General features: G+C 50.0%; 1 protein-coding gene across 1 annotated transcript in view; it reads left to right on the forward strand.

Moving 5' to 3' along the window:
• Window positions 1–22,405, forward strand: part of ABCA3 (ATP binding cassette subfamily A member 3) — an 81,004-nt gene that overhangs the window by 17,637 nt on the left and 40,962 nt on the right. The window contains exons 2-8 of the mRNA XM_044980998.1: window positions 3,456–3,548; window positions 12,975–13,236; window positions 15,822–15,949; window positions 16,484–16,649; window positions 18,532–18,791; window positions 20,263–20,379; window positions 21,373–21,493. Of these exons, the coding sequence (XP_044836933.1) occupies window positions 3,495–3,548; window positions 12,975–13,236; window positions 15,822–15,949; window positions 16,484–16,649; window positions 18,532–18,791; window positions 20,263–20,379; window positions 21,373–21,493 (1,108 nt within the window). The 5' untranslated portion in view covers window positions 3,456–3,494. The remainder of the gene's footprint in view (window positions 1–3,455; window positions 3,549–12,974; window positions 13,237–15,821; window positions 15,950–16,483; window positions 16,650–18,531; window positions 18,792–20,262; window positions 20,380–21,372; window positions 21,494–22,405) is intronic.

Genomic DNA, 22,405 nt, shown 5'->3' on the forward strand with positions numbered 1-22,405 from the left:
AAAGTCTGATGTTTCAGCTCAAAGTACAAAAAGAAGTGTGGAAAAATTTCCCCTTACAGCCAGGTTTTTCTTACCCGAGAGGAGCAATGTCAATTGGCAATACAAGAGGGTAAAATCACAACTCATCTCTCACTGGGGTGGAGATTTTCTTTTTTTCCTATAAGGAAATTTCTTAGTGCAGTGGCCAAAATAATGGGGAAGTGGTTGGAATGAAAAGTAGAGAGAGAATCTTGCAAGACTAGTTGAAGGACTGAGGTGCAATCCAAGTACAGATCTTTCTCCCACACACCTCCCTTTGGGTCTCTACGGAGCTCCCCACATTGTTCTTGTCCTCATCTGTAATAGTGAAATAAGATGACTTATTGTTAATGCAGTGCTAAGGTTGCAAAATCAAATACTCCAAAGCCTGGAAATTCCAGAAGTTACCAACTTGAGATCTAATCAGTTTTAACATAATGGGTAAAAAGTAGCTTTGTGTCTTCCAATCTTTGAGGTTGTACAATCTCTCATTCCCATTATATAAAAAATAGCTTTGCTATGTGAAAGACTCCTAGGAATAGGGGAAGTGGTAAAACTGACTTGACAGAAATTGCTGAATAAACAACATAAAGACTCTTCCCACCTCCCTCATTTATTTCTGTTCTAGGAATCATAGGGTTTGTCTGAAACAATGGTGGGTAAAACACGTGAACAGAAGTGTGTTTTTTAAGGTACTGTCTCTTTAAAGTTTTTTTCACATTTTTAATTCAGTCTCTCTCACAGAGTCAGTCACCTGGTATATTTTGCTGCCTTACTAAAGGTAATCTTTCCTCTAGTATTGTTTGTTTTTCAATGCCTAGCCTATAAGGACATGCTCAGCATTCCTAGGATTTGCAGTGTGGTATAGGGTGTATTCAGTGTGGTATATAATTATACACAATTATATCTTGTTTTGGAGTTATAGGGCCAGACTTTTAAATGGTGACCTCCCTTTTTGTGCATGCAATTACTATATTAAGTGTAATTTAGGCCACTCGGATGTCTAAGTCTCTGATAGTACCTGCTAATTGGGTGCTGAGATGTCTTATGATCTAAATTGTGCTATGGCTTGACTTCTTCCCTTTGGACTCTTTCTTTATGGTTATTTGTTATTATAAACAACAATGGCCAGATTTCTTTTTTAAAGGGGTGGAGCACCTGTAGCTCTAGTGACTTCAGCCAGAGCAGGAGTTGCTTAACACTACAAACAGGCCACTAGAGTTTACAACAGATGCCTTTGTTAGTTTTATAAATCCCAGTAAGTATCTTTTCTCTAATGATTTGCTTGTGCAAATTGTGTCCCAAGAGGGAGGTCCAGTTAAGGCTAAGCTAAAAATCAGGCTTATCAAAACTTAACGTTAGAGCCCTACGCAGTTACAAAATGTGTATCTGCATCTGATCTGCGATCCGCAAACATGGGCTGTGGATATAAAGCAGATACCTGCAGATTTGCAGGGCTCTAGATACAAATTTTATATCTGCATCCATCCGTGATCCGTAAACATGGACATATCCGCAGATTTGCAGGGCTGTACTTAACATTATGCTACACATATCTGTTTGTGGGGCAAGGCAGAGTGAACATTGCATGTTTTTCCTACTGGTCTAGTCTTTGTAAGTAAAAGAGAATAGGGGAGGAAAAGGATTTCTCTACTTTTTTCTGGTTGTTTACTCTGTGCATTGGACTGTTCTCTGTCAGGTCAGTTTCACTTTCTCCTCTCCTTTCTAGTCAGTTTTCCTCATTTAGGTGATGTTACTAGGGCTCCGTGAGGCTCTTTCCACTTGGATCCGACTGTGGGGTCAGGGCCGTATATTGTATCCGCCTGGGTGAGCCTGATGCTGCTCTCACTAAAGTCTCACTATGCTCAGTGCTGCATTTTCAGACATTCTTGACTGTTCAAAACCATTCTCCCCACCACACACGCGCATGCACACGACACACCTTCATGCTCTCCCTCCCCAAACTTAGCCAAGCATGTGCTGCTCATTAAGACCTGTTGAGACATCAGAGCCCTGATCTTGCACAGGCAGAACCCAGTTGACTTCACTGGGGCTCTGTGTGGGTGCAGTGATCGGAACAATTTCAGATGTTTTGAACTTAGCCCTAAGGTGGGGGAAAGAGAGGCTGCTTTTTACAGAGGGGTAGAGGGGTGGGAGGGAGGAGTGTGTGAGCTTGTCCTCCTGTTATTCCACAGCCAAAGGGGTTTTTCTCAAATTTTGCCTGAAGTGAATTTGTATGAGACTGAGCCTGGAAAATGTCAGCCTGAAAGCTGACTGCTTTGGAAAGCTGCCTGTACGTGTGGAAACAATAGGTAACAGTTTTCATTCCAACCTCCTATGTGGCAGTTGCTGCTGGTGAGACTGCTGTAATATAACTTACCTAGAGCTTTAAGCATTCAAAGCATTGCACAAATACTGACCTTTAAAGCACCCAGCTCTGCACCTGGCCTCATTTCTTCTTACACCCCATCCCCCTCCTTATTGAAGGCTCCTGCATTGTTACTGATAATTCTACCTTGGGCTGCATCCAGGCTTCTTCTAATGGTCTTTTGCCCTCTTCAGACATATCTCCGCTACACATGGAACAGACCTGCCGCCCGGTCCAAGTTCTCTAAGCCTTCTGCTCTGGGAGGTCTAGTGGGGCTAACCTCAGAATGTGTCTCTCGTCTGCTCCTAGTGGTGGTAGTGCTGTCTCTGGTATGGTGGCTGGAGACTGTAAGCTCTTTGAGGCAAGGACCTAGTAATTTATCAACCCATCTGATGTAGCTTTGCCTCTGGAAAGGTCTTTGTGCACCTATGAGTGGGAGTTTTCAAAGTCACCTAAGTGACTTAGGCACCCAAGATCCTGCATTGAAAGTCAATGGGACTTGTGCGCATAATTCACTTAAACACATTTGAAAATCCCAGGCTGTAAAAATAAGACTTCCTCACTCCCCAAAGAGTTGGATCCATTGCTAAAAGAAACCGGGCTAGACCCAAAGCTGTTCCCATGTGCTGGCTGTTCAGGGAGCTGCGTGATGTGAAAAGAGCTGGTGGCCCCAGGTAAGTTCCTGGTAGATCAGTTGTTTTTGCCTGAGAAGCCCACCATAACTGAGCACCTTACTGGAAATCTCACAACTGGCCAAAAAACAAATGGGCTATAAAGCATGAACACCTCCCTCCCTCTTTCCAAGAGGTAGTTCCTTTGGGCCAGGTTTGAAGCACAATGGCAGGGTAGAGTCGGGGAAGCTTGCCCTGCTGCTACTTGTGCTGTACAGATTCTACATCAGACAGGAGAAGGGGCAAGATGGGGTCATCCTAAGAACTAGATACGGGCAGATCAAACAGAATCAGCAAGAGAAAGCTGTGCTGGGCTCTTCTAATGGCCACCCCCATGACAGATGAGCCTGGGTTTCTTTTGTACATTTCACTCACTGCTGACTGCTCTTTTTTTCTAGAGTCCAGGAACTGGGTGACTCTCCTCTTCTGATTGAAGAATGGTCGTGTTAAGGCAGTTTGGGTTGCTTCTCTGGAAGAACTACATTTTGCAGGTACTTTCACACTGGGCTTTCTGTGCGGAGGAGAATAGATGATTGTGGAGATGAGGCTAAGAGAAGCATGGCTTTAGCTGTCTAATGTACGATGCTTCAAATTAAGTCACTTCTCAAGACCCTCCTGGTATGTCTTCAAGCTCCAGTGAACCTTAGCCATTAGGGCAGGTCATCATCCAGAGGAGAATGTCTCTGGGTTCGTTTTCTTCTGCATTTGTCTGAGTGTATGCATGAGGAAGGCAGGGTGGTTTTAGTTTTTTGTCACACCCCTTCTCTGCCTCCCCGCTCCCTCCCTCCCCATTTACCAATCCTTGTCAGTTAAATCAGGACAGCCTGTTGATTTTTTTTAGTTCTTTGCAATCTGCTCCAAATACAGTCTGGGGTACACAGTTTAGCTGTGAGCTAGTCATCGAATTTGTTAGCTCTGCAAGGCTAAGCTGTGAGACTAGGGCAGCTGGACACTGGCTTGTTTCTTTCAGCCTTTCAGACACTTCAGATTTGACATTAGTTAGTTTCCAGATGCTGAAATACTGATCAGGGAACACTGTTTTAAATGCCTGATCTCTCAGATGCTTTTATTTTAGGGTGGGGGCTCTATCCATCTGGCATACAGCCCACACCCAGCCGGCATGGTGCTCAGGGCATCTGATCCATGTTCCATCCTGCTTTGCTCCCAAATGCTACGCGTGCTCCGGGCAGAGCAGAGCACTGATTGGAAGCTGCTGACCAAACTCACCAGGGGCGTTGTCAGGGTTCCTTCCCCACTCTGAACTCTGTGGTACAGATGTGGGGACCTGCATGAAAGACCCCCTAAGCTTATTTTTACCAGCTTAGGTTAAAAACTTTCCCAAGGCACAAATTCCACCTTGCCTTGAACAGTGTGCTGCCCCCACCAAGTGATTTAGACAAAGAATCAGGGAAAAGACCACTTGGAGTCCTATTCCCCCAAAATATTCCCCCAAGCCCTGCACCCCCTTTCCTGGGGAAGGCTTGAGAATAATATCCTCACCAATTGGTACAGGTGAAAATAGACCCAAACCCTTGGATCTTAAGAACAATGAAAAATCAATTGGGTTCTTAAAAGAAGAATTTTAATTAAAAGGTAAAAGAATCACCTCTGTAAAATCAGGATGTTAAGTACTTTACAGAATAACAAAAGATTCAAAAACACAGAGGATTTCCTCTCTAGACAAAACTTTAAAGTTACAAAAACAGGGATAAAACCTCCCTCTTAGCACAGGGAAAATTCACAAGCTAAAACAAAAGATAACCTAACACATTTCTTTGCTATTACTTACTATTTCTGCAATATTAGATGCTTAGCTTAGGAAGATGTATTTTCCCTGCCCCGGTTCATTGTTGACTCCGGGAGACACAGACAAAAAAATCTTCCCCCACAGATTTAAGGGGAGAAGATACTTTCATTGGTCCTTTTGATCAGGTGCCAACCAGGTTATCTGAGCTTCTTAACCCTTTACAGGTAAAAGAGGATTTTATGCTACCCTTAGCTGTATGCTTTTGACAGGTGTGTGTGTTTGTTTGTTTGTTTGTTTATTTATTTATTTTGGTGCTGTGCCTTGTGCATGGCCCACAATCCCAATCCTTGTTCTCCACCCTCTCATTGCAACTCTCTCCCACAACCCTGCGGTGTGTGGGCATTGTGGAAGCAGCTCTAGGTGGAGAACACTGGGATTGGTTTGGTGAAGGGGTGTTTCCTTCAGTGTCTCTATCCTGATTGAAAGGGCACTGGCTGGGGGAAGTGGCTAATCCAATGATCCTGTAGAAAGATTCATTTCACTAAATGTCTCCTTGTTGTTGCCCTTGCATCACCTCTTCAAACGGAACGTTCCGATAGAGCTGGTCCACGTGCCCATGGAAAGGCAGTAGAGAGGGAGTGTTAGTCTGTCCACGTCCAGCCATGCTGGTAACTCAAGACTGGTTCTTGGCACTGTAACCGTTTGAGCTCATGTTGGGAGAGGAGTGAACGCGGGGCCCAGCTCCACCTCGGCACTATCCGAATAGACCCTGCGGTGCCTGTTGAAAGAGGGAGAGGACCTCTGGCTTTCCACCCACCTGGCCTTGAATATTGCCTGCCCCTTGAGTACGAACGGCTCACTGCCGGTTCAGCTCTGCCCCTCGCTGCCAAACCTGTCTGCCTCTTAGGATTGCGGTGAGGCACTGGACCAGTGGGAGGGGAAGGCATGTTGGGTTAGATCTGGCTCCATTCAAGCGGCCTGATTCAGCAGCACAGAGCCTGTCTCTTCCTTGATGGAGAACCCCATCAGCCCAGCTGTGTTTCTACAAACTGGGCAGCAATGAGAAGCGTAAGCTCCTTCAGGCTGACCGGTGAGCGAAGGGTTAATGGGCCACCCATCAGACAGCAGCTCAAACAGTGCTTAGCTGCTTTGGCCTCTTGCTGATTTGGGGCCACCTTCCTGTTCTCCCGTGACTCACCACCCAGACATGCAGAGGCACGGAGCCTGCCCTTGCAATGGGGGTGGAATCTGTAGTTTGTTTTTACAATTAAAAACCATGAAAAAGTTGCAGATCAGCACTACATGTTTGAAATAATCACAAACCCACAGTGCGGTCCTAGTCCGTGACTAGGGCTCCTAGGCACTATGGCAGTGGTCACCAACCGGTCGATTGCAATTGACTGATCAGTCCTAGGGGATCTCCCAGTCGATCACAATCTCCAGCAGCGCAGTGTGGCTACAGCTAAGGCAGACTCCCTGCCTACCCCGGCCCCATGCCACTCCTGCAGCCCGGGGGCAGGGGTCTTCCTCTGCACGCTGCTTCTGCCTGCAAGCATCGGCCCAGCAGCTTCCATTGGCTGGGAGAACTGCGGTGACGGTGCTTGCAGAGAGGAGCAGTGCGCAGAGCCACGAGGGCCCCAACCCCAGGAGCCACAGAGGCATGTTGGTCCCTTCTGGGAGCTGCCAGAGGTAAGCGCTGCCCAGCGGGAAACCACACTCCAACCCCCATCCCTGAGCCCCCTCCCAGATTTAGCACCCTGAACTCCCTCCTGCATCCCAACCCCCTCCCAGAGCCAGCACCCTGTACCCCCCTCCTGCATCCCTGCCCCAGCCCTGACCCCCCTCCCAGAGCCAGCACCCTGTACACCCTTCTGCACACAACACTCTGCCCCCACTCCTGCACCTCCCAACACTGCCACAGCCCGGAGCCCCCTCCTGCACCCAAACTCCCTCCTAGAGCTTGCACCCTTGCCCCCTCCTGCACCCCTCACCCCCTGCCCCAGGTTCAGTCCAGAGCCCCTCCCACACTGCGAACCCCTCGGCCCCAGCCCAGAGCCCACACCCCCTCCTGAACCCCACCCCTCTGCCCCAGCCCGGTGAAAATGAGTGAGGGTGGGGGAGAGCGAGCGATGGGGAGGGGGGATGGAGTGAGCAGGGCGGGGCTTTGGGGAAGAGGCAGGCTAGATCCTGGGTTGCCATTAGATTCAAAAAGTGATCTTGGGCATAAAACAGTTGGAGACCGCTGCACTATGTGGATGCAGCTAGTATCTTACCCTGACTGCCTTACCACATCATGGAGGGCCGGAGCCAGCGGCCTGAACGAGGAGTCTTCATTTTGAACTTGCTTCACTTCCCTCGTCTGTTGTCTGATGCTCTTAGTGCTGGGAGGCAGCGTTGTCTAGTGGGTAGAGCACAGGCCTCTTTTTGTAGCTTTGTACTTCGGAGGTTCTTGCAGAATGGGGGACACTGTACTCAAAGCAAACATCCTCAGGGGCTGGGTCACTCTTGTTCCTGGGTTTGTATGTGTGTCTTGGGAGACTCGGGATATATCTCTCTGGGCTTAGTTCTCTCTAATAGGAAACTGGCAGGCCTGGGTCAGCCAAAGGGCTTGTTTCTCCCTGGCCTCCTACTCAGGGAAAGCCGCTCTGATTGAAGAAATGAAACTTGCAAGTGATTAGCAGGCCAGTTAAAATGGCTGTTGTGTGAGGGTTAGTTCTGTGTATGGAGCTGGGTCCATGTGACTGGCTTAGCAACTAGACAGCAGTAGCTGAGACCCTCGTTGCTGCTGAGAGATGACAGCATCCCCGTAGCCTCCTGAGCTAGCGAGCTCTGTAATAGTGCAGTCCTGCAATGGGCAGTGTATGTTGGCTTCCGTTTATGGAGCCAGATGATGATTTTGGACAAGGTCCAGGAGGCAATTAGAGGGTTAATACAATGATGATGCCCTGGGAGGCAGCCTGTCTGCCAGGGGAATGTTGTAAAACCATCCAACATTCATAACGCTGACTCTGAGCATGGCCTCTGAAACACTCCTCCATCATGCAGGGCCAGATCATGCTGGGTGTAACTCCAGGGACGGCAGTACATTTACCTCAGGGTTGAATTTGGCCCATGACATGTCAGTTATTTCATTGATTCCCAAACCCCAGGGGGACAGAAAACAGGCTGATGCCTGGTAAATGTCAAAGTGAGGCAGCCACCCCTCTGATTGATCCTGCCCCAGCCAGATGTGTGTGGGGAATCCAAACGTGGGCCAGGTGCATAGGCAGCAGTGAGTGGGGCAGCATTAGCTGTACTGCCAGTCCCCCAAATGCTACCCCCTTTCAGGGATTCACGTCCCAGGTGAGCCCCCCTCTTTCTAAAAAACAGTATTTCCATGGATGCCTGGGGTCTGGGAGCCCATCCTGGCCGGGTGCCCCACTGCTCTTGGGATATGCTCCAGGCAGCAGGTCCCAGAGAGCCAGACTGTGCCCCTCTCCTCATTTATGCCACCCTGGAGGCCCTCAAATTGCTCACAGGCCTCAGCCTCTTCTGGCCTTGGCGCTGTCCCAGCATGCATGTCCTAGAACCTGTGTGGGCAGGGAGGTTCTACCGCCCATGGGGGCTCATCAGCCTCTGGTGGGACAGGGGCTCCCCACCCCTCCTGCCCAGGGCAGCCATGCTCCTCCAGCCAGGCAGCAGTGGCTGGAGCTGGAATAGGGGACTTGGCTAGAGAGAGGAATTCTTATTTCATCAACAGTATTTTGAAGAAACAACAAATAATTCATAGCCAGTCAGGTCCTCGCTCCCCCGTCCCTCTCTCCTTCCCAATAACCTTCTTGCCCTCCCCAGGAGTGTGCATCACAGTGTGGGAAGGAAGCATGGTCTTTTTGGCTCTGGAGTGGGGCACCTTGGTTCAATTCCTGGCTCTGCCACAGATCCGCTCTGTGACCTTGGCCAAGTCACTTAATCTCTTGTCTCCCCATCTGAAGAATGGGGTGATCCTTCCCCCCTGTGAGGATAAAATCCTTTAATGTTTGTGAGGGGATGGCAGGTAGGGGGGATAAACTCCTGTGAGGGCTGCCTTGTTGCATTCACTCTTGTTTCTTATAGGCCCAGGAGGAATCAGCCGTTGTAGGAAGAAAAACAATCTATGAAAGGTGGAGGGAGGGGAGTACAAACACACACCCATGAAAAAAGTATCAAGGTTCAACTCCGGTGCATCGATCCTTTCAACGGGGATAGTGAAATGCATCAGTATGAATCTTCTGACAGGAAAACCAAACCCTATTCTGTCCTTGGGTTTAAATTGCGATCCTTCCTAACATCAATCAATACACTTGTGGGCCAAATTAACTGATTGTTGGAAGCAGCTACACAAATTGCACACCACGTTGGAAATGATTTAACAGCTTGAAGACTGCTCCAGGTGGTGTTCAGGGGTGGAGCTGGGGCACCTGAACAGGTAGTTGCCTGGACAACAAATTGAGTAATAACACCTTCCCTTTATCATTGGATCTCCAAGCACTTCACAAGCCTTTATTAAGCATCCCCTTACCCCATTGAAGTACGTAAATAATACCGAGCTCTTCTTTAGCACTTTTCATCAGTAGATCTCAAAGTGCTTTAAAAAGGGGGAAACTGAGGCACAGGGAAGTGAAGTAATTTGCTCAGGGTCACCCAGCAGCCAGGTGACAGATATGGGACTAGAACCCAGGTCTCCTAAGTCCCAGTGCTCTATCCCTGAGGCCATACTCCTCTGAGATGTTCTGCTAATTTTACTAATGTGAAGATGGAGGCAAAGTGACTTGTGTGACGTTTATAGCAATGTAGTGGCACAGCAGGGAATAGAACCTGAAAGTCCTGATTCCCTGTCTTCTAAGCACTGTAAGACATGACACAGTGTAATGATGCTGTGCATCGTCACCCCCTTTGTGCCCTTCTTCCCCCTCCCCTTCACTATATTCTGAATGCTGCTGCCAAGATTCTTATCCCCCTCCCCCAGTCATCTCATTCCTACACCCCTTTCTCAGGTCTCGTCTACACTAGAAAATTAGATCGACCTAGCTGCATCGCTCGGGGTGTGAAAAATCCACATCCATGAGCACTGGAGTTAAGCCGAACTAAGTCCCCGTGAGGTGGGTTTACTATAGTAGCTGGTGAGCCCCTCCCATTGCTGAAGCGCTACACTGGTGGTAGTGTTTTAACTGTAAATGTAGCCTCAGATACTTTTACTGGCTTCCATTCTCCTTCATATTCAAAGCTCAGCACAACTATTCTCTCCTGTTCCTATCTATACATCAACTCTTCTCTCCTCCTTCTTAGTCTTGCTGTTCCTTTACCCAGTCCCAACTTCACTTCTCCTTTCCTGCTGCTCCTCATGCTTAAAGCAGCATCTCTATTGGGGGCCTGATCCAAAGCCCATTAAATGTTTCTCACTGACTTCAGAGTGGTAGCCGTGTTAGTCTGTATCCGCAAAAAGAACGAGGAATACTTGGGCACCTTAGAGACTAACACATTTATTTGAGCATGCGCTTTCGTGGGCTAAAACCCACTTCATTGGATGCATGCAGTGGAAAACTCTCCCAACTCTGTCCACATATCTATTCAGGGGACACCATCATAGGACCTAATCACATCAGCCACGCTATCAGAGGCTTGTTCACCTAAACATTTACCAATGTGATATATGCCATCATGTGCCAGAAATGTCCCTCTGTCATGTACATTGGCCAAACCGGACAGTCTCTATGCAAAAGAATAAATGGACACAAATCTGATATCAGGAATCATAACATTCAAAAACCAGTAGGAGAACACTTCCGTCTCTCTGGTCACTCAATAACAGACCTAAAAGTGTCAATTCTTCAACAAAAAAACTTCAAAAACAGACTCCAACGTGAAGCTGCAGAACTGGAATTAATTTGCAAACTGGATACCATCAGATTAGGCTTGAATAAAGACTGGGAGTGGATGGGTCATTACGCAAAGTAAAAACTATTTCCCCATGCGTGTTTTCCCCCCTTACTGTTACTCACACCTTCTTGTCAACTGTTGGGAATGCATCCTGATTATCACTACAAAAGTTTTTTTTTCTCCTGCTGATAATAGCCCACCTTAATTGATTACTCTCATTACAGTTGGTATGGCAACACCCATTTTTTCATGTTCTCTGTGTATACATATCTTCTTACTGTATTTTCCACTGCATGTATCCGATGAAGTGGGTTTTAGCCCACGAAAGCTTATGCTCAAATACATTTGTTAGTCTCTAAGGTGCCACAAGCACTCCTCGTTCTTTTCACTGACTTCAATTGGCCTGGGATGAAGGCCTTAATGAGGTGATGTGGTCTGATGGATTGAGCATAGAAGTGGGCCTATAGGCCAAGAACTCACACTTAATCCAGCTCTGTCACTGATTTACTTAGTGACCTTGGGCAAGTCACTTCATCGCTCTGTGCCTCAGTTTCCCTGTCTATAAAATGAGGATGTTGATACTTTGCTGCCTCCTGGGATGGCTGTAGAGGGTAATGTTTGTATGGCCTTGGGAATCATAAAGCGATAGACATGGTAAGTACGAGTATTGACACTTGTCAGTGGGGCATTCCATGTACTCAGGGAAACTTTGTGGCTGGAATAACACCCTACTTAGCTTGTTGTGCTTTACTGCCTTGTGCCTCCAGATTATAAACTCTTTGGGTATGACTGCACTTAAGCTTTTAATGCCATTGTACTTGTTAGTTACCATGTCTGAACATTCTACACGCTTCTGTTCCGGGACAAAGCCCTAGGTATATCACAAACCTTTGTGGCCAGGGGCGTGGAGTGTCTAGACTAGCACATTCACATGTGTTAACTTGAGTTAAATGTCAGCTCAGTTAACTTGATATTAAAACTCCAGTGTAGGCAAACTTCTGAGGCAGAGGCTTTGGACTCAGACGCATTCTCCCTACTGTATGGGGTGCATGCAGCACCTCTAGTTCTATGTAACAGTGTTGTTGCAGCTAGGGTTTGAGTGATTGGCAGCTAAGTAGCTTTAACCATTATAGATGTGGTGGGATTGGCTGTCATGCTTGGAGCTGCTGTAGGGTTATACTATAAACTGTCCAGTATTTACATATAAAACCAAACAAGAGGTGACTTTGCAGACATACTGTCAGATTCCAGTGCTGCCGAATAGCCCCACAGCTGGGCATGCTCTGTGCTGGTCAGATTCCCGCTATCCTTGATGCCCTGCTGTAATCTGCAGCTATTCAACTTTGTGCTGTGAACTTGTCAGCTCTCATCAGCTAATCAGACTGGGTGCTTTGATGGGTGGCCTCCAGGGAATTGCTGAGGCGCTGCAAGAAGCGGTATTTGTGACTTCCTTGGAGATGCTCCTTCCCCTGGAGTCAGAGCTGACCTGCTTATAAAGACCTCTTTTTGCTGGAGGAGGAGAATTAACCGTGCTATGCTCTGACTTAACTCCAGCTCCGTTTGCCCCATTCTTCTCCTTTTCCATTTGAATGCATGATTGTTCTTCACTCCCAGCCCTGAGATATTGGGTAATGCTGCTATGCGCTGTTAATCAGCTGCTGTCCTTCACCCCAGTGGTGCTCAATCACCAAGCATCCCTTTCCATCCTTGTAAGAATGCTGTGGTGTAATTTGATGTCTGTGAAGTGCCCAGAGATGGCCAGGAGAGCCCTGTATTTCCTGTCTGTTTCTTGCATGCAATTGCCCTTACCTCTAGGAAGGTTCTCTGTGCACAGCAAGAGGTGAAGAGGGTGGAGAATGACATGTCATGAGTTGAGTGCTCCTGCATCCATCAGGACTTTACATCAAAACCTTGCTAGCTGACAATGGCTAGGCTGCAAACTGGCTTGATTCACTATTAACTCCCCAGGCCTTTTTGGCTTGTTCACCCTGTGCTACGTGCCACAAAACCCAGATGACAAGATCTTGGAGGCCGGGAGCGTCTCTTCCCTTTGCCTGTACAACATCTAGCACAGTTGGGTCTTGGCTTGATTGGGGTCCCTTTGCCAATGCAATGCAAATAATGGTCATCACTTTTGCCTTTGGCTATGACTACAGTGAAATGCAGTTGACTCACTATGCGTAGTACTGGCACGTGTGAGCTGTAATTTCCTTCCCAGTGCTAAATTGATCCCCTGCCTGCTAGTCTAACTGGTTCTCCCTTATTTCTCCTGCAGAAGCGACAGATTTTGGTAACGGTCATAGAAATCTGCTTGCCATTGCTATTTGCTGCAATCCTCATTGCGCTCCGCCACCGAGTGCATTCGATCAGTCACCCCAATGCCACCATCTACCTCAACCAGTCAGTGGATGAGCTACCATGGTTTTTCCATCACTGGAAACCTAATCCCTGGGAGCTGGCTTATGTCCCCTCCAACATCACTGCTGTGAAGAACATCGCAGAGGTGGTAGAAAAGGCGTTGCGCATCAATATCAAAGGTTAGAATGGGCTGGGGGTTCCTGGAGGGGAGGGAGGTCTTTTAAGTGTAGAAACCAGTGTGTACATGTATGTGGGCACGCGTTTCATATGGCCTTATTCACTTGAGCACATTTTGCTTCGCTGAAGAGAGATGGGATTATCTTAAGTGCTTTTAAAGCTAAGCACCTGCTTAAGTGCTTTGCTAAATTGAGATCTGTGGGGAGGCTGCTTTAAGTGTCCTGGATTCAGCTTCAGAAGAGAATGGATATTTCTCTAAGTTAATCATTTCTAGGGACCAGAGTTCAAAATCTGATGTAGGCACCAGGTGACAGTGATGTGGCTGCCTTCATCTTGAGGTGAGTCTTCTGCTATTGCAATTAAAGTAGTCACTTAAAAATCAGACTTCTGTCTGGAAATTTTCACCTCCTGTCAAAGTAGTACCTGAGAGAGACTAACACAGAGGTGGGCAAACTATGGCCTGCGGGACCCTCCTGCCCAGCCCCTGAGCTCCTGGCCCGGGAGGCTAGCCCCCGGCCCCTCCCCTGCTGATCCCCCTCCCCACAGCCTCAGCTCACTGCGCTGCCGGCGGGGCTGCGAGCTCTTGCTGGGCCTCACCCAGTGCTCTGTGCTGTGCGGTGGCGGGGCTGGCTCCAGCCAGACGGCACAGCTGCCTGTCCTGGCGCTCTGTGCGGCGTGGCTGTAGCGCCGCCATTCACCGGTGCTCCAGGCAGCGCAGAAGGGGGTGGGGGGGAGGGGAGGGTTGGATAGAGGGCAGGGGACTTCAGGGTGGTGGTCAGGGGGCAGGGGTGTGGATAGGGGTCAGGGCGGTCAGAGGGTGGGGAACAGGGGGCCGAGGTCCCAGGGGGGCAGTGAGGAAGGAGGGGGGGGTTGAATGGGGGCAGGGGTCCTGGGTGGGCAGTCAGGAATAAGAGGAGGGGGTTGGATGGGGCAGCGGGGGGCAGTCAGATGTGGGGTTCCAGGGGCACTCAGGGGACAGGGAGGGAGGGAGGGATGGATGGGGCAGGGATCCCAGGGGGGCTGTTAGGGAACAGGGAGGGATGGGATTGGGTAGGAGTCCCAAGGGGGCCATCAGGGGGCGAGACGCGGGGGGATCAAATGGGGGCGGGGGCTGGGCCACGTCTGGCTGGTTGGGGAGGCACAGCCTCCCCTGTACGGCCCTCCATACATTTTCAGAAACCCGATGTGGCCCTCAGGCCAAAAAGTTTGCCCACCCCTGGGCTAACAGAACGAGATTAGAAAAACTAGCAATCTCCTTTATGCTGCTTGTTTGTTTTGTGCATTTGACAGCTCTTTGTCTAGTCAGTTTTGCTAGTTTCCCTCTATGATAGGGAGAGCCAGGTGAAAAAAAATTTCTGTTGGAAAATGCTGATTCAGCTAAATGGACATGTTTTGCAGGAACATTTCACTTTTATCAAAATTTTCAATGGGAAATTATGGAACTGCTTCATTTTCACTCCTGTGTTCTGTTGTGAAATGTTCTGACCGTATCGGAATATTTTTTTGTTGTCATTTTGAATGTTTCTGAAATATTTTGGAAGTTTCATTTTGTGGAACATTTTTTTTTTCATTCCAATTTGGAAAATAAGCGAACGTTGGCATTTCCCATGGAATGGAAATTCCCTTTTCCATCAGCTCTAATGATCTGTCTCTCCCTGTAGTTTGCATGAGTCTTTCACCCAGCACTGGAGAGAAAAAGCTTTACAAATAGGGAAATGGGGTTTTGCAACCACAGGAATTGTCAGGGGGATTCGAGGCTGGATCCCGAAATTGCTTTTTAACTCACTTTTCATATTGCTTAGGCTTCCAAGTTGGCAGGATCCCTTTAACAGGGATGGGTATGGGATGGGATCGGATGGGATGGGATCGGTACCAGACCTTCCACCTTAGCCAACATTTGATTTGTTCTGGTTTTGAGTTAGTTTAATGCCAGTAAAAGGTGCCAGATTCCACCCAGGCGAGTGAAGTTCTCTGGGTAGCTGCACACTAGCTACATATTGGCAGCAAATGCCCTACCCTGGCTAAGCCTTGTTGGAGGGGAGCCCCTCTAGCTCTAGAAGAGCTGTCCCAGACCAGAATTGCATTGTCAGGTGACGGGTTTGGTGAGCCGGCTCTGGGGAGGGTCCTGACATTGCTGGCCACAAAACGGGGGGGCGGAGTTGGGAGAACGGTTTGCGGGAGGCTTGTACAGGCCTTGCCTAAGAAGACTCTGAGTCTGGCTGGGCTTTCACGTGCATGAATCAAACTCTCCCGTTGTTTTTCCTTTAAGGATTTGGGGGCAGGGTGAGCTTCCTCTCTTGTGAAAGGAGAAGAACGTAACCCCTTGGTACCAGGAGCTGGCACTCCTGGCATGGGTGGGGACGGGGCATTATACTGGAGCTGCCTTCAAGTGGGAGACAGAGCCAATGTCGCTGATCAAAGCAGAGCTCTGATGATATCATCCTGCCACCCGCCATGCTCCCCAGGCAGCCTGTCAGGACTGAAACCCAAAAGCCCTTGGCTTGGAAACGTCCCAGTGCACTCCCTCGTGGCCGCGGAGCCCACCCCATCACAGGCGACTCACTGCATTGATTTCCCTCCTCTGCAGCTCAAGGGTTCCCCTCGGAGAGGGAGTTTGAGGACTACGTGAAGTTTGATAACCGCTCGGGTAACGTGCTGGCCGCCCTTGTTTTCAAACACTGCTTCAATCAGAGCAAGGACCCCTTGCCACTGCAGGTAAGTGAATCTGCAGGCCAGGCCCTTTCAGAAGTGGGTGTCCTCCCCCGTTACAAAGGCCAGCGCTCTGAGGAGCTGTGTGGTGACCCCCATGGCTGCCTCAACGTGACATGAGAGAGAGGACATCCCAGTTACGATGTTACTGTGCACCAAGTGGAGCACAGAGAACGCCATGAGCATTTCCTAGTGCCACGGTGGTAGAGGAGAGTACCGAGGTTGCCATAGTGATGGGGGTCATCAAAGTATCCAGATACCTATATGAAAGACAGCACCTCCCCGACACAGCATCCCCAATGCTAAACGCAGGGTGGGGGGACTGGTATCCCTTCACCTGTCCAGGCCAGAGACAGCTGCCCTGTTGTGATGTTTTTGGGGAAGACCTCCTAATGGTCTTTTGGGGGTGCTCCAAGATGCATCTCCCTTTTCTCCTCTCAAACTGATGCTCTCTCTCAGGCTCTGATTCTCCGTTGCCTCCTCCACAATCCCCTAATTTTTTTCTGACTCCAGCGCCCTTCTCGTTCTGTTGCCTTGTAGGTTAATTATCAGCTGCGCTTCAAATACAGCCCTAGGAATGCCCCCCGGAGCGAGCAGACAGGCCTGAACCCCAACCTCGACCGTGACTGGCACACCAGCTACCTGTTCCCACTTTTCCAGTTACCGGGCCCCAGAGAAGCCAAGTTCGCTGATGGAGGGACACCAGGTGAGCAGGATGTCTCTGGGGTTCATAGATTCCAAAGCCAGAAAGGGAGCATTGTGATCATCTAGGCTGAACTGCACAGCACGGGCCAGAGACCTGCCCCAAAACAATTCCCAGAGCAGAGCTTTTAGAAAAACATCCCATCTTCATGTAAAAACTGTCAGTGCTGGAGAATCCACCACAACCCTTGGTAAATTGCTCCAGTGGTTAATTACCCTCCTTGTTAACAATTTACAGCTTATTTCCTGTCTGAGTTTGTCTAGCTTCAACGTCCAGCCATTGAATCATGCTGGAGTTTTTTCTGCTAGACTGAAGCACCTATTATCAAATGTTTGTTCCCCATGTAGGCACTTAGAGACTGTGATAAGTCACCCCTTAACCTTCTCTTTGTTAAGCTAAATAGGCTCAAGGAGCTCCATCTATCACTATAAGGCAGGTTTTCTAATCCTTTAATCATTCTCCTGGCTCTTCTCTGGCCCCTCTCCAATTTATTAACATCCTTCTGGAACTGTGGGCCCCAGAACTGGACACAGGATTCCAGCAGTGGTCGCACCTGGGTCTGCTGGGTCCTAACCCAGCGCCTTAGTCCAACTATTCTCCTTCCTCTTGTAGTAAATCCGTGGAGCACACTGCTGGCAGCCAGTGCAGGTGGGAGTGCTGGCATCACTGGCTCTCGGTTAAAACTTTGGGGCAGGGATGCTGCCATGCACTGCAATAGCTGAAACCTATCCAAGGAACAGTCCAAATAAAACACGGGCCCTACTGTATGGTGCCGTATGCACTGTGTTACACATGGAACAATGAGGATGATCAGTCCTAGGGCTAATTATGCTGCTGCTTCTCCTGCTCCACCAAACAGCCTCTGAAGGCCGCATCCTTTCCTAGCATACGCAGCATTACCCCTCGTTGCCATGTTCTATACATCTGTTTAGAGCAGGGGTGGGCAAACTTTTTGGCCTGAGGAATAGAAATTTATGGCGGGCCATGAATTCTCACAAAGTTGGGGTTGGGTTGTGGGAGGGGTGAGAGGTCTGGCTGGGGGTGCGGGCTATGGGGTGGGGCTGGAGATGATGAATTTGGAGTATAGGAGGGTAACCTGGGATGGTACCGAGGGGTTCAGAGGGCAGGAGGGGGATCAGAGCTGGGGCAGGAGGTTGGGGTGCAGGGGAAGGCTCAGGGATGCAGACTCCGGGCGCCGCTTACCTCAATCAGCTCCCAGAAGCAGCAGCATGTTCCTTCTCTGGCTCTGGCACGGCCAGGCGGCTCTGCATGCTGTCCCATCCGCAGGCACCGCCCCTGCAGCTCCTATTGGAGCACTGGAGGGGTTCATTAGAGCGGGGCCATTGGAGCGCATAGGACCCAGAGGGGGGCCATGCCGTGGCTTCTGGGAGCCATGTGGAGCAGCCCCTGACCCTGCTCCCCGGTTGAAGCGCTGCAGGGGGACCATGCCGTGGCTTCTGGGAGCTGTGCCCAACCCTGCTCCCTGGCTGAAGCGCTGGAGTGGGGCCACAAAGCTGCTTCCACAACCCGTGTGGAGCAGCCCCTGACCCTGCTTCCCAGCTGGAGTGCTGGAGCGGGGCAAGCCCTGCTCCCCAGAAGGAGCTCAAGGGCCAGCTTCAAATGGTGGGCGAGCCGGATTCAGCCCGTGGGCCATAGTTTGCCCACTCCTGGTTTAGAGTGTAAGCTCCTTGGAGCAGGTTCTGTGTTTGTTTGTACAGCACCTAGCACCATCAGGTCCTGTTCCCTGTCTGGGCGCCCAGTCGTTATGCTAATACAAATAATACAGTGCGCACCCATTTGCCAGCGGGAAGCATTCACCTCTCGGGGCAGCTGGCTGCTCCGTTCCTGTGGTGCCTCTCACTTGTCACTCTGTGCTTTCTCACAGGTTACATCCGGGAAGGGTTCCTGGCCGTGCAGCATGCCGTTGACAGAGCCATCATACAATACCATGCCAACGCCTCTGCCACCCGCCTGCTGGAGGAGTTCACCGTGGCCGTCCAGCGCTTCCCCTACCCACCATACGTCAATGACCTCTTCCTCCTCGCCATCCAGAACCAGCTGCCCCTGCTGCTCATGCTGAGCTTCACCTACACCTCGCTCAACATCGTCCGCGCCATTGTGCACGAGAAGGAGAAAAAGTTGAAGGTAAATGCTAGGCAGATGGCCAGGGCACTGGTGGCTTCCTGGCAGGCTGAGCTGCCGCTGCGGCAGTGACACCATGTGCTATTGCCAGAGCGCTCTAGTCTGGGGGAGATCAGGACCATGGCTTCCAAGACAGGATGGCACTTGAGTGGTCACCTGCTGTTCCCATGCGGTGGGAGGGGAGTGTATTGGGAAGCTGAGCCGGCAAGGTTGCTCTGCTCTGCTGGCCAGCTTGCCCCAGCAGCCTGGCTCTGCGCCTTGGAGGAGGCTTCTTGTGTCTGTGCTCCTGGTAGCCAGCTGTGAGAAGAATGTAAGGAGAAATGATGCTGTCCTGGGCTGCGGAGGGAAACCTGAGCACTCCACGTGGGCTGGAGTCAGGTGGAACAAGGGAGAGGAAAGCGATAGGGAAGTGAGGGAGTGGGTGGAAAACCCTGTGCAAAAGGAGCATGTGAAAAAATAGCCCTGGAAGAAAAACAACTAATGGCAAGAGCCTTGCTTAGCTTCATGCAGTGCAATCTCCTTGGAACGAGTAAAAAGCCTGCGATCAGTATGAGCTCGGTCTCTATGCACAGTCACAGATAACTCTGCATTAAGTGCTTTGCTTGCCCGTGCCAGATGTATTCTAAAGCTTTTAAGCTGCTGAGTTGTAAACAAAATCCCACTCTTGCCAGGCAAGCAGAGGGCAGGAAAGGGGGTTTGTGGAGGGTTAGTGAATTCCAGGGAGGAAGGAAGCTGATCCTGCTGCAGGAATTCAGCTCTGCCGCCTTGCCATGCAGCTTTGTCTGCTTGGCGATGCTCTTAGATCTGCTGGCAGTGGCAGGCGGGTCGCTGTCTTGGGTCTGAGTCTGATGCCTAAAGGGTGGCTCTGGGGGAGATGGAAACTGTTGTGGGTTCTGGTGGCTCAGGTGCATAGGGAGGTTTGTTGGGGTTGGGGGTTTCTTTAGGTGTTGGGGCACAATGCATTGTTTTATATCAAGAGACTGGTGTCTAGGCAACCATGAGCTCAGGTAACTCAGTCACTAAAGCATCAGATTGTTAATCTGAGGGTCCTGGGTTCAGTTCTTCTTTGGTCGGTGAGATTTTTCCTGGGTTATGTAGGAGGTCAGACCAGATAATTGTAATGGTCCCTTCTGGCCTTATCCTCTATGAAAATGGATTTGGGTTTCCACCCAGTGCTCCAGTGGAACCTTGCTCTTCCTGCCACCCCAGCCTGACCCCCACGTCATCCAGAGTCACTGGCGGTTGTTCAGAGACAGGCTAGGATTTAAAATAGAACTGCGCATGGGTGACAGCTGCACCGTGCTTCCCCACATTGGGCCTGGTTCTAGCACATGGTGCCCGGTTCTCATCAGCCGCCTCTTTCTGTCCCACAATGGAAAATCCGATCAGGGTGCTCTCGGCAGGCAGTTGTCAGCCTGCCAGCAGCTGGCTGCCACGGCACAGGGTAATACGCACTTGTGTTGCCCTCCCACAGGAGTACATGCGCATGATGGGCCTCAGTAACTGGCTGCACTGGAGTGCCTGGTTCCTCATGTTCTTCCTCTTCCTCCTGGTGTCCATCTTCTTCGTCACAATGCTCTTCTGTGTCAAGGTGAGTGTCCTGGCTCCGGCTCCCAAGGTATATGTCAGAACCACCCTGGGGATGGCGGTGGGGGAGCTGATGGCTTTTTCGTGTAGACTGGCATCTCCAGGTGGCTTTAGATTGCAAGGGGGTGGGGGATGTCCTAGGCCCTTAGACTCAAAGATGCTGCTGAATTATATTTCCCCACCACTCTCCACTTCAATCCAGACAGCTTTTCTCTTCACTATCCCAAACCAGGGGGAAAGTGGAAGCTGGGGGGTAAGACTTCGAAGTCAATATTGGGGGTCAGGGCGGTGCCTGCCCCTTCTCAACGTGAAAGTTCACTTTGCTACTTCAGGCTGGGCCTTTGCTGCACTCAGTTTTGTAAGTGTCTGAATCCCTCTCTGCAGACACCGTAGCTTGCTTTTCACACAACCTTGTGGCAAGAAGTTCCACAGGCATCATTGAGGCCAAGAGCTTAGCAGGATTCAGAAAGGGATGGAACGTTCATATGGTTAACAGGAACATCTGGTTATTAAAGGATTAAATCACCCAGGGTTTTCGAAGGGATCTAAACCCTCCTGCTTCAGGTTGCATGCAGCCTTAACCAATGGGAGGAAACTTCCCTTGTGGGCAGGCTATCCCAGAACTGATGCTGAAGGGTTTCCTGTGCCTTCCACTGGAGCAGCTGGTGCTGGCCAGTCAGAAACAGGGTGCTGGACTGGCGGGACCATGGGTCTGATCCAGTCTAGCCATTCCAGTGGTGAGCCTACAGGAGTTCTTGGAGTGTCAGGGGCATAAAGGCCACTCTTCGTTAGAGCCTGGTCTACACTAGGATAATCACCGCCCGTAATGCTCAGTGCAGTGGTACAGACTGTAGGGTAGAAAGCTCTTGGGTATCTTTAACACAGTTTCTTTATCTCTTTTGACCACCGAGCCCATGAGGATTGCAGGTCTCAGTTCCCAGGCTAGGTGCTGTGTCCGTGTGGGTAACAGTACTCATGGCCTGGATTTTGTTTGTAGGTAAGCCAGCAGGGGGCGGTACTCACCAACAGTGACCCAACCTTGGTGTTCACCTTCCTGGCCGTCTTCTCCATTTCCTCCATCTCCTTCAGCTTCATGGTCAGCACCTTCTTCTCCAGAGGTGAGCCCATCCTGTTAACCTTTCATGCTGTTTATCAGAGAGGGTGCTTTGGCTATGGAACATGGACACCCATATAGAAATGGCACCGTATCCTCTTCCCGTGTGGATCCTACCTGCCGACTTTACTAAGATCTTCCCATTAGCCTGGCAGAGCCAGCCCAACTCTGGGAGAGTCACCTAGAGTCTGATCTGCCTTGAGAGTGATCAACAGAATGATATACCAAGTGGCAAACCTTGGAAGACAGGGGGAGCTGCATAGGTGTCACTAAGGGGTTTTGTCCTGCAGAACCTTTATTTCCAGTGGGGATGTGTGAGAAGGAAAGACCCCAGCTTGACTCTCAGATCCCTTGGACCTTGCAGAGCCAACTTGTTACTTACAAACAGAGCAGATATGCTATAGGAGCCACTGAGAGCCAATAAATACAGAGCCCCACAGCTCCATCTTTGCAATTTCTCTTCACCACGTGGTGGAAGGGGCAGGGGCTGGAGTAGTTTCGACAGCACTCATGAGCACTGATTGTTCTTTGGGGCTAAATATCACAGCGTTGGGCTAGCTCCTCTGAATGCCCCTCGCTGTGTGGGAGCTTTGTGGGGAAACAAGGGGTGACAACCAAAGGGCTGTTGGTTGCTTGTGAGTGGGCAGGGGATTTGACTAGAATTCCCGGCTTCTTCCTGGTATCCTTCCGAATGGAACTAGTGACCAAAGGAATGAAATCCCGCCTCCAACCTAGTGCCTCCAGCTTCAGAGGGCAGCAAGCTGTATTTGTGTAGGATTGTTGTGGCCCATGCTTTAAAGAGGGCAAGCAGGGAAGGCAGACAAGAAGCCAGAGGAGAGTCGTGATGCCTGCACCCTCACATCTAGAGCAGGGTTTCTCAAACAGGGGTCGCCGCTTGTGTAGGAGCTGCTGGAAG

This window comes from Mauremys mutica, chromosome 11 (genome assembly GCF_020497125.1).
Source record: "Mauremys mutica isolate MM-2020 ecotype Southern chromosome 11, ASM2049712v1, whole genome shotgun sequence".
In the NCBI taxonomy this organism is placed as follows: domain Eukaryota; kingdom Metazoa; phylum Chordata; order Testudines; family Geoemydidae; genus Mauremys; species Mauremys mutica.